The 11,288-nt window shown below is 48.1% G+C and overlaps 2 protein-coding genes across 2 annotated transcripts; both read right to left on the bottom strand.

The window, feature by feature from the left end:
• Window positions 1-5,116: 5,116 nt before the first annotated feature.
• THITE_2115412 (uncharacterized protein) lies at window positions 5,117-8,796 on the bottom strand. Its single transcript, XM_003653174.1, has 3 exons — window positions 8,650-8,796; window positions 6,635-8,505; window positions 5,117-6,565 (listed from the first exon to the last, which is right to left on the bottom strand). The coding sequence occupies exons 2-3, from the start codon at window positions 8,245-8,247 to the stop codon at window positions 5,461-5,463; spliced, it is 2,718 nt and encodes a 905-aa protein (XP_003653222.1). The 5' UTR covers window positions 8,248-8,505; window positions 8,650-8,796; the 3' UTR covers window positions 5,117-5,460.
• A 1,363-nt stretch (window positions 8,797-10,159) lies between these two features.
• Window positions 10,160-11,163, bottom strand: THITE_110267 (uncharacterized protein; the record flags this gene model as incomplete). Its single annotated transcript, XM_003653173.1, has 5 exons — window positions 10,160-10,246; window positions 10,529-10,603; window positions 10,633-10,696; window positions 10,812-10,975; window positions 11,122-11,163. The coding sequence occupies 5 exons, from the start codon at window positions 11,161-11,163 to the stop codon at window positions 10,160-10,162; spliced, it is 432 nt and encodes a 143-aa protein (XP_003653221.1).
• Window positions 11,164-11,288: the final 125 nt, after the last annotated feature.

The following is an 11,288-nucleotide window of genomic DNA, read 5'->3' as shown; positions in this document are numbered from 1 at the left end:
TATCCTTTATATATAGAGGCAATATAGTAACCTTTGGTATAGGTAGCTTAGACTATAGCTCCTCTTTTTTTATATAATTCGTTGTAGCTAGGTTCTTAAAGATAGTTATATAAAGAGGCTCTGCTAGAGGTATAGGAGTACTACCTATCTAGATATCGTCTTCCCTTTTATCCTTAGCGAACCGACGTTTAGTAGGCGATATACCTTGAAGTATAGTCTCTACTTCCTTGTCCGCTTCCTCTTTAGCTTCCCTCTTAGTCTAGTTGGAGAGAGGAAAAGGTAGTTAGCGGAATTTGTTAGCCTTTAGTGTAGGTCGTAGGACAACCTTCTAAGTTAAGATATAACCTCCCTCTAATAGGATTATATAAAACGACAACTGATTAGACGCTATATAATAGAAGGCGGAGGTGAGTTTAGACTCCCCTTTGTATATAAGACGATTAATCGTTGTCTAGACGGTCGTAGGCTTCTAATATAGCTTAGGCTACTAGAGGTAGTACTTGTTTAGTACTAGGGATATATCTAGCTTGAATAGGTAGCTATTTAGGCGCTTATACTCGCGATAGTATACTTAGTATATAGGATAACTGTTATATTATAGGCAATAGGCTATATATATAAGAACGAGCTAGCCGATCTTGCCAACCTTTTATATATTATTAATATCTGCCTTTGTAAAGGTGATCGTCTTAGCTAGCGTATAGCCCTTTTTACTCCTATCGCCAAGGCAGTAGTCTATACCTTTACGATATATTAGACTTATAGCTATAGCTTTTATAGCTTCTATATACTCGAGGACTATATAGTTAGAGTTGCTACAATAGTAGTAATAGCTAGAGCTTATAGGTCTACTATAGCTAGGAGGACGACTATCAATATATAAGCTAATGACGAAGCTAATACATCTCTTCTATAAATAGCTTTGCTATTAGAAATATTTTCGGAGAACCTCGATCTTATTAGGAGTAGAATCGATTCTATATAAACGGAGGGCCTCGATCTTCTGTTTAAACTACTTGGCGATCTTCTACTTCTAGATATATAGATGTTAGAGCTAATTAGCTAAATCGTTAATATCGTTGAGCGTAGGTATAAGAGCTTTCTTTAGCTTCTCCTTTTCTTGCTTCTATAACTTAGGAGTCGTCTTAATAGTAGGCGTAGCCAAAGGCGAGTAGTACTTCTATAGATCGATCTTACGCTTATAAGTCTTAAGGAAGAGGTCTCTTATATTAAGACCCTTTTAAAGAGTATCCTAAACGAACTCGAGGAAGTCTATCTACTTTGTAGTATAGATGGAGTCCTTGTCGTCCTTCTTTAGAGTACGCTAGTAGTCCTTAAGAGCTACCTAGATCTGTTAATCAAGTATATATTATATAGTTGGAACGATTATATACTATAGCTCCTTACGAACTTTAGTAGAGGCAATAGTATATATATAGTTGATTAACTCAAAGTAGTTGTAGATAACCTTGCTAACTAGCTAGTATCTCCCTTTAATTAGATTATAAAGGTAACCTCTATCACTATACTACTTAGGATCGTCGCCTTTCTAGCGCTTTAGGAACTTAGCCTTGAAAATAGCCTAGGTCTTTTAGTCTTTTTTCTCCTAGTGACAGATAATAGGCTAGATCGTAGTATTATACTAAAGCTTAAATAGATATATATAGGTCTTGTTATTAGTAATCTAATAAGCCTTATATATCTCCTCGAAGGTCTCGATCTATTGTATAGTATTCTGACTAGAGAAGCGGCTTTAAAGGCTAGCCTTCGCTAGGGTTAGAAAGGTTGTACTAAGCGTAGTAGCAAGAATGTACTCAGTCATCTTCTTTAGAGCTTTAGCTTCAGAGAGACTTAGAAAGGCTATAAGACAGATATGTCCTTGGACTCTCCCTCGGAGGTTGGTGTTAGGATTGATAGTGTTATAGAGGTTGATAGGATTCCTAGAGCTTCTATAGACAGTGTATATATATGTTGCTAGAGTCTAGTTATTAGGCGTTTAGCTATCGTCTTTGAAAAAGGCAACGACTATATCGATAAACTATAAAAAGACTAATATATATACTTCTATAGAAATGTCGACTCTTTCGATGTCTGTCCAGAGGAAGAAAACCTTTTAAGAAGCTAGGTTCTTTTGGAATATATAGTCTAAAGGCCTCAAAGGATGACTATAGGTTCTTTATAGATTACCTAGATACCCTTAGCAACTAATATATCAAACCTAACTAGTGTAATAGCGATAAGAGTATAGCTCTTAAGAAGAAAAGTAAACGTCTATACTAAAACCTTATATCTAATATAAAATAGTGCTAGATATATTATTAGAAAGAGCTAAGTATCGCAAAGGTATAGCCCTAAGCTTAGAAGCTCGTAAGTAGCTACTACGCTTAACCGTTTTTATAACTAGTTTAGTTAGACTAGAGAAGAAAATGACAATTGATGAAAATTCTACCCTTATCTCTATTTAGGAGAATAGAACTATTGTCTTTCAATTAGGTTAGCGTTTTATAACTACTACGTTAATAATGACGAAGCCTTAATAGGTCTTCGAAGTATTAGGGATAATAGGATATCTTTTCGATGCTCTATACCGTCTAGGCAAAGGAAGGTCTCCTAGGACAAGGTCTCAATAGACCTCTAGAATATATACGCCTCAATAGGTTTCTACGCCTTCTAGAGATACTAGTATTAGTATACTAGAGCCTTAATAAGTTGGCTATATCGTCGTTATATAGCTATCAATATAGCATTGTATAGTTCTATAATCTTAGAAGACTTTGTAGTCTATACTATCCCGTTTAAATATAGAGCTAAGCTCTTCCCTGATTAAGCCCCTATTTGAAATAGTGTAAAACCTCTATACCAACCTACTCTACTATACCTAGGACTAGGCGTATAAGATAGCTCCTAGAGGAATGTAGTGCCCCTCTAGACAGATAAAGATAGTACGTATCGAGTAGTAGGAAGGATATCTTCTAAGAAGAAGATATATAGCTTAGGTACATCTAGTAGAATATAGTAGAAAAGATAGAAGACAATAAGAATATAGTTAGAGCTCAATAGCTCGAATGCCTATCGTCTAGATAGAGGTAGGATAACAAAAGGAGAGGCTTAACAGCCTTCCTAGAAGAAGGAGAACTACCAACGTAGTGTCTACGAACGTATATTGACAACTACTTGATGTCTTGCTTTATAATAAAGAAGATGGGCTTAGCCCACTTAAATATATATGATCAGAGGGCTAGACCCCCCTGGCAACGAATGCAATGCACTGAAACGAATAGAAAAACTAGGTCCCTATGTCTAGGCAGTCTATCACCCTAATTCATTATACTTGGTTCTTAGGGTATAACAAGTACCTCTATAGCCTTAACATCTTATACCTCTAACTTTACCTACGCCTTTAGGCTTCTCTAGGCAGTTGTAGAAGAAGTAACCTATCTTGCTATAGGTCTAATAGGTAAAGGAATTATTACTCTTATCCTTTATCTTCTTATCGTTATAGCTCTACTTTTCTTTCCCTACTACGTTGTTAAAGTAGGGCTAACTATAACGATCCTAACGTATAGATTGCCCTCGACTTCGCTATCTATAATCGAAGGGCCGCCTAGATCCTTGATCGACTTTCAAAGGTCTCTAGTAAGTATTACACTACTTAATGTTCTAAATCTAAGTTATTAGCTAAACTATAGCCTTATAGGTCTTAGGTTTTTCGAAGAAGTATTAGTCGATATATAACTAAATCTATAACGATAACTTAGAGTAGAATAGGAAAGCCCATTTCTTATTATCTTAGCGCTTAGTCTAGGCCTCTAAGGAATTAAGGTATTGGTAAAAGTTCAAAGGGCTCTAGCTCTCTCGTTGCTTTGCCTAGTCTATAGCCTTAGTGATTTCCGACTAACTATTAGCAAGGTCCTTGATATATAAAGTAGTCTAGTCTTTAAAGACCCTCTATATCGACTTTGCTACTACTTATTCTTCTTTTAATAAGTTATTGTAGTAGCTATACTAGTAGGTATATAGCATTTACTTTATCTTATTAATAGTAAAGAAGATCTAATTCTTTTTTATTTTAAAGTGTTTAAAGTTACTTTTAAAGGCTTAATAAAGATCTTAAAGCTAAATCTAACGTTTTTGAAAAGTAATATTCTCTTCTAATAGTATAATGTTCTTAACTTTAATAGCTTAGCGATCCTACCTTTTATTCTTACTATCGTTGGTTAATCTAGCACTATTCCTCTTCCGTTTACTAGACGACTCGCCTATTCTTAACAACTAAAGTAATTCCTACTCCTAGTCTTTAAGCTCCTTTAAGGCCTAAAGCTAAGTAATATAGGCCTATACCCTCTATAGTAGATCCCTTATAGAGAGTGTCTCTCTTTACAATAGAACATTAGGAGGTGAAGGAGATAGATAGTAAAAGCTAGGAAAAGACCTTGTTTTAGAATTATAAAGTTGTATTAGATTTATAAGCAAATTAACAGTGATTAATAGCGATAAGTAGAATAAGGATATAGGTATCTAAGTCGAGGTACTATAAACGAATAGTATCTTAGCTAATAGAGGAAGAAAGATTAGAATCTATAATAGAAGTCTTTAAGTACTATTAGTAAGATACTTCAAGGTAGAGAAGTACAATAGTACTATAGCAGTGACTAGGGCAAGTAATTGTAGTCTCTAAGGCGACACTATCTAAATACGTCTTCTATTATAATTAGAGGCTAATCCTTAGAAGATTAGGAATCTTCCTCTGCCTCGGTAGGCGACTACTTACCTTTTTAGCTATAGTTCCTAGGCTCCGAGTATATACGTTATATCGCACGTTATAGATACAAGCTTCTAGGTTCTAGGTGCTTACTCCGTCTTAGAAGTATGCCGGCTTCTACTCGATAGCAGTTTACGCACGTGCTATAACACGGTTGGCTCAGTTAAAATCGTAGTATAGTGATGCGGTACGTCTTTAGGACTAGCTCCGTTTGCAATGCCAAGCCTAGAAGATGGGAAATAACAGAGCAGCTGGCAGTGGCTATAGTGGCTGGTGATGTGGCTAGGAAGCATCTTAGCGAGGTATACGGTCTTAGCAAATAGACAATTCAATCAACTCAAATCCAGAGCTATATTTGATTGCCAACAGGGCCAAATTGCGTTAAATTGCGTTGAAGTTGATTGAGTTGAGTTGGATAGATTTGCGTTGTTCGGAGTCTTGATATAGACAACTTCACGGCTAACTCTGTTCCATAGCGATAGTATACATACAATGCGTCTAAACAGTGCCCATAATCCCGTCCCTACTTGCCACAGCCGAACACAAGAGATGGTATCCCGACCCGACCCGCTCCTGTAGTCAGCGCGCCTGCCCCATGCATTTCCCGACCCAGAACACCGAGCCCAGCTCATGATACATTCCTCCCCATGTCCATATCCGCAGAACGCCAGCTTTTTTTTGGTCAAATGTAGACCTAGCTAGTCTAACCCGGACAGATGATCCAAGCTGCCCAGGCCCATCGAGTCGAACCCCGGATCCACATCATTCATGTTCACCCCCTGGAAGACAAACATGGAGGGATCGTTCACCCCACTGTTCGCGGCGCTGCTGCTGCTTCCGTTCGGATTCGACTGCCGGTTGGCGCCGGCGCCAAGGCCCCAGGTCTGGAAGTTCTGCTGCCAGTTGACACCGTCCTTGATGTACCAGTCCTGCCCGTCAATGGCGTAGAGGGAGCTGGGAGTCACCTGGCGGGCGCCGTGGGCGGACCGCGATGACGGTTGCGGCGCCATACTGGTATGCGCATGGATAGGCGCAAAAGCCTGCGTATAGCTGGGCATACTCCGCGTCACGGGTGAGACGGCCCACGAGTTGATGGTTGAGAGCGGGTCGTTCATGGGCAACGAGGTAGTGGTGATGGGTTGCCCCATTTGCCGCGCGTTCTGGCTCTGGATGTTTGGCAAAGTCGGCGGCATGCTCGACGCTGTCAAGCTGCTGAGCACGTCCGAAGACATCGTCGACGTCGGCATATCGAGCGTCATCGGCTGGGGAGCCGTTTTGCTGTGCTGGTTCGGCGGGGTAGACTTTTCCGGCCCTATAACTGACGGCGATTTCGGCGATGTCGCGCCAGAGGATACTGATCGGTTTGGTGAAGGGACGTCGGAGACACTGACGGTCCCGTACTTTTCGTCGGCACGCTGCAGCACAAGGGCAGCCTCTTCTGGCATCTCGACCTTCCACTTCCGCGCCAACACGCTCACAGTGCTGAGTGCCCGCCGGGCGCACAGCCAATCCTCAGCGATTTCCTCCAGGTGCTTGACGCCATGGATAATGTCCCGCTTGGCTGTCTTTTCGGGCAAGTGCAGGATGTGTATCGTGCAGGCAGTCTGTATCATGTACACGGCGATGTTGCAGATCTGCCGCAAGTCGTACAGCTTCTTGTACAAGCGCATGAGCTTCGAGATGGCGCCGGCATTCGCGCCGCACATCCGCCACGGGGAGACGTGCGCCGGCAACGGCGAAGTTGCTGGGGTGTATTTAAGAAAGGCCTTGAATAGGTGGATGTATTGTAAATGGAAAAACATGCTTTTGATTTTGTCAGCATTTTCTATCCAGTTCGTCTGGAGGCTTGTGGTGGGAGGCGTCGATTCTTACTGCATCAGAATGACATGGGGCAGCTGGCCGTCCTTCGGCTCAAATTCGTTCGGCAGTCCCTTCTTCCACTCCTCCAGACGGCGGTGGAGCTCGCTGAGCTTCTTCAGCTCGACGTTCTTGCCACTGGACCGTCCGATGTGGTTGGGGTGGTAGAAAAACAACAGCAGGTCGCTGCTAATATCGCACAGCGTGCTGAGGTGCAGGCCGACCGCCCTTGTCCTTGAAGGCTGCTTGCATGATGGGTCAAACCCGCTGTCCGTGTACGGCGACCACGACTCGGCATCCTCGTCCGGGAAGACGTCGTATTTGGGGACATTGTACGTGTTCTTGGGAAGCTGGGGCAAGCGGCCGAGGTAGTTGGACCAGCACTTATCGAATAGGAAACAGCCCCAGAACGTGATCCGGCGAGCGTCGACCTCTTGCTCGTCGAGCGCGCCCTGGTCCTTCTGCGCCGCTCCGAGGTTCAGGTTGAGCCCGATGTCCTGCGCCATGCGAAAGCTCATGCCGCTGTACACCCACCCGTTGGCCTCCCGGCCACAGCCGGCTTCGCGGACCGACATGAGCGCCAGGGCCTGCACCGTCGTGAGCCGGGGCCGGGCGTACTCGTCGTTCTCCACTATCAACCGCTTCGCCTCGGCAAAGAAATGGTCGCCCTTTGTCTTGCTGTCCCCGGGCACAGCAAAGGCGCCCGCCACGCTGGTGAAGTGACAGCCGAGGGCTAACATGGCGTTGACCAGCAACGGTGAGCAGTACACGGTGGATCTCGGTTGCGTCCGTGGCTTCCCCTTGAGGAAGTCCCTGTAGAAAAGGGATTTGGAGAGAGTGGCGAAGTAAGGATAGTGCCAAGTGAAGTACATGTTGATGAGATGGACAATCAATTGCGGGTCCTTGGTGACATCAGTCCAGCTGATGGTCGGGTCCTCGCTGGATAAGACAACGCTTTTGGATTCCGGCTCGTCGGGAGCGTCCGCCGCATCCCCCAGGTAAATCAGGTGAGACGTGCCGCCGATGTAGCGAAGAGTGCCGTTCTCCAGGCGCAGCTCGCCCATCTTGCGGGCAAGTTCCCTCTCGCCCTCGACGGGCTGGTTGGCAGTGGTGTATTCTTCGTCCATACGACCGGCGTCCCCGTCCCCGCTGCCATCGTCTTCGTTCTCGGACAGCTCTTTCTTGAGGATGGATTCGGCCACGGCGTCGAGGCTGTTGCAGTTGCGGATCTTGTGCACGATGGCCGGCACGTCCTCCTCGGCGGCATTCAGGATGGCCTCGATCAGGATCTGGAGCGTCGAACTCTGCGCCTTCATGATATCCGTCTTTTCGCGGTATACGCCCTTCCGACGGTGGTCCGAGTTCGGGTCGTAGACGCACTCGGTGCCGTAGACGCTGGCGCACGCCGCACAGCTCGGCACGGCGCCGTCGCACTTGGATTTTCGCTTGCGACAGGCGATGCATGCCGTGCTCACGCATCTCCGCTTCTGGTTGGCGGGCTCAGCACCACGCCGTGGTTTCTTCTTGGACGGCGACGGCGCCGACGGCTCGGTAAACGTGGCGGCGCTGTGGCCGTCCGGTCCGCCCGGCGGCGCCTGCGAGACCGAGGATGTGTCGGGGCCAGCCATTGCCGCGGCGGTGGACACGACGAGCTCACGGCAGGTTCGGCGCAGATTGCGGAAAGCCCGCGATGCCGGAGGTTCGAGGCGGGCTGGCGATGGGTTTTCCGAACGCGTCCTGCCCTTGCAGGTTGTGGATGAATGAAGTCAGAAGCCCAGCCTACCAGCAGATGTTGGGGACTGCGGGGCGATCGCCGGACGAATTGGCTGTTTCTGGGTTGGCTGAAGGGGCGCGACGCTGGGCCTTGGGTGGCCCACTTGCACGGTCTAGTGTTGGGGCCGGGAGAGGCAATGTTAGTCACAATTCCCTCTGTTCGCGTGAGAGGCGCGAGCGACGAGGATAGACCTGGAAGCTGGAACAAGGTAAAAGAGGCTCGAACGATCAATCGACCGACATTTCTTGGTACCTACATAGGTGACGCCTCAGTTCGTCAAGGCCCGTGCGGAACTGTGGGTTAACATTATAAAACGCCAACGAGACGCCGCGAAGAGGCAGTTTTTTGTGGATTCAGCCGGCCGGTTACGCTCGCCACCCATCGGCAGCGGCAATCGCATTGGTCAGGCGAAGAACTACCGTGTAGAGTGAGTCGTGCGAGGGACAATTGATGGGGTTCGACGTGTTGGCCCGGCTTTCCCACGGCGGCCTGGATCCGACTCGGGAGAAGGCAAAAGGCGGGGTGAGCGCGGTTTTCAGAATTGCCCTTCGCCGGGTGGTGGAACTGCGGCGCTCCGACATGGCGGCATGGTGGCATGGGTGGCAACCTCGACAAGCAGCTCGCAGCTCAACCTGCACAGACAAGTCGGGACAGAGACGGTTCCCAGCAATGCAGGATCCCACTGGCTGGCGGGAAATGCGCAGAGATAAGGCGCATACCCCTCCGGATCATCGCGAGAGATAAGGCGGGCGTTGTCGCGTGGAGGAATGCCGGGTTTGTGTTGACGGCGGCCCACGAAGGGACCGCCCAGAGAACTAACAATTTCTCTCTCCTACCTCTCTGACCTGTGTGTAAGTGGCCAGCAGCGGCTCATCAGCTCAAACCACGTGGTGAAAATTACCATACACTTCGGGATGTTATAGCTCAATGAATGACACGAGCTTCCGTTCCCGCTGAAACCGTTGACTTCGGTGGTTTGGACGTGAACAGCCAAGCCACTGATAAGGTGTGTCAGGAGCCAAGCGTGAGGGACGGCTGCTGCCAAGAGCTGCCATTACTTACCACCGAAGGTTAGTGGGTTGCGGCGTGGGGGCCAGCCTGGGGAAAGGTGCGCAACAATGCAAATACCTCGAGGCCAAAGTTTCGTTAGCTGCATTCATAGCAGCTTGCTTCGACAAGGGGCGGGCATGCCCATGACACTCAACCTGGAAGTGCAGTCCATCACTTGTCACTTGCATGGCCGACTAAGGCAAGCAGCATCCGTCCAATAAGACCTTCGGGAGCTTGTAACGGGCCGGCGCCTTATCAAGGCCAGGCAGCTACCTCAATAACGTTATGACGACCAATGGTTGCTCGAAGACACTGGGAGACCTTGGTTTTCGAGTACTTCCCTCCCCGCTGCCGTCGTCTGCTTGCTCGGTACGCACCGCGTTTTCGTTTCGATCAAGACGCAGGATCGGGATTCCTCGAAATGCCGCTGCTCTGTCTCAGAACCGATACCTGACGACTGGCGATTGGTAAGCCCAGATGAAGAAATCGCGCAACTCCAACTTCTTCAAGTAGGGTCGCTTCCTCGCCGACCACGCAGCCTCCCTCCGCTTGCCTTTGTCCTGAACTATGATCCAACATGGACTCTGTAACTCTCCACGTTCTCTGTCGGCCTGCCGACGGACAATGCAACCTTGGTCGGCTCTCAGATGTCAATGGACTCAAGGACATGCAGCAATTACTTAGAGACAGCTGGGAAGGCAAGTCACGGCACTTGTTCAGCCACGTTGCCGCCTCCTCTTGATAGCCGCCGGGAATAACGCCGCCTTGACCGAGTTGTCGTCCTTCAGACTTGGACTGGAGACCTAGGTTGCAACAAGCACGATGGCGGGCGGTTCGCGATCTGAAGCAGCATCGAAGCTGCCAGGACTTGCATAGGCTAGTTGTGCCATCCATGTTCTCTTGACCATTCTTAGTGAGTCCCTGGGGAAGCACGGAGGACGCCGCAGTTGCAGCAGCTACAGCCGCCCGCAAAAGTCGGAGTCTATCTCATACCGACAACACTTCCCGATAGTCGCACAGCCCTCACGGCCACTCAAATTCTGCTCACTCGTGCAGGACCTCGCTGCTACTCATACAGCTCCTACTCCCGTGCCGCCATTGATGCCATAATCGGACATATCATAGGTCACAGCGTTGGCACCGAACGCGTTGCCTCCGCTCTTTTCACGTCGATCACAGCCAATGTTACCTGCCCACACCGGCTGCCGCTCGACTTAGGACCAGGCATGCTACCATCGCTGCTCCTACTACGGCTACGTTGCAACTACGGCAGCTAGCCGTGCTCAACAGGGGGCTGAGATTGGACGCGTGTTTACTGCTACCCGCCCCTCCATCGATCACCGACAGCCGGTCCGGGAACGATCTTACCCCACGGCAACGGGCCGTTCCCTTGTTATTGTGGGACTGCTTGCGCCAAAGACGATGCCGAAAGTCTGTTCAACCGCAGGACCCATCCGCAAATGCCAGGAGCGAAACATCCGCGACTTGTTGACGCTCTCCCACGGACGGGTGATGTGTCCGAGGAGAAATATCTTCCACATCCACCAGGTCAAGAGCGCTGTCGGCAGTGTTCTTCCCGCAATCCACGTCCAGCTGACCGAAAGGGTGTTGGAGCATCCTGTCGTCCATGATATCTTGCAGCAGCCCTCAACTAAGGCATGTAAGACCCGCGGCTTACCACTAACAAGGTATTCGGCTTCAGCGCGGCTGCTCCCGGCATCGTTAACCCCACCCCAGGTTCTTACCCCTCGCCTCCCAGTTCACACACGCACGGCACGATAGATTCACTTATTCACTACCTGCAGATCAGCGGTACTCAGACACGGAATTACTCCAGCTAGCAGA

The sequence above is a fragment of the Thermothielavioides terrestris genome, chromosome 2, assembly GCF_000226115.1.
Source record: "Thermothielavioides terrestris NRRL 8126 chromosome 2, complete sequence".
Taxonomy (NCBI): domain Eukaryota; kingdom Fungi; phylum Ascomycota; class Sordariomycetes; order Sordariales; family Chaetomiaceae; genus Thermothielavioides; species Thermothielavioides terrestris.
Note: the sequence above shows the minus strand (reverse complement) of the source record. Positions and strands in the feature narration are given on the sequence as shown.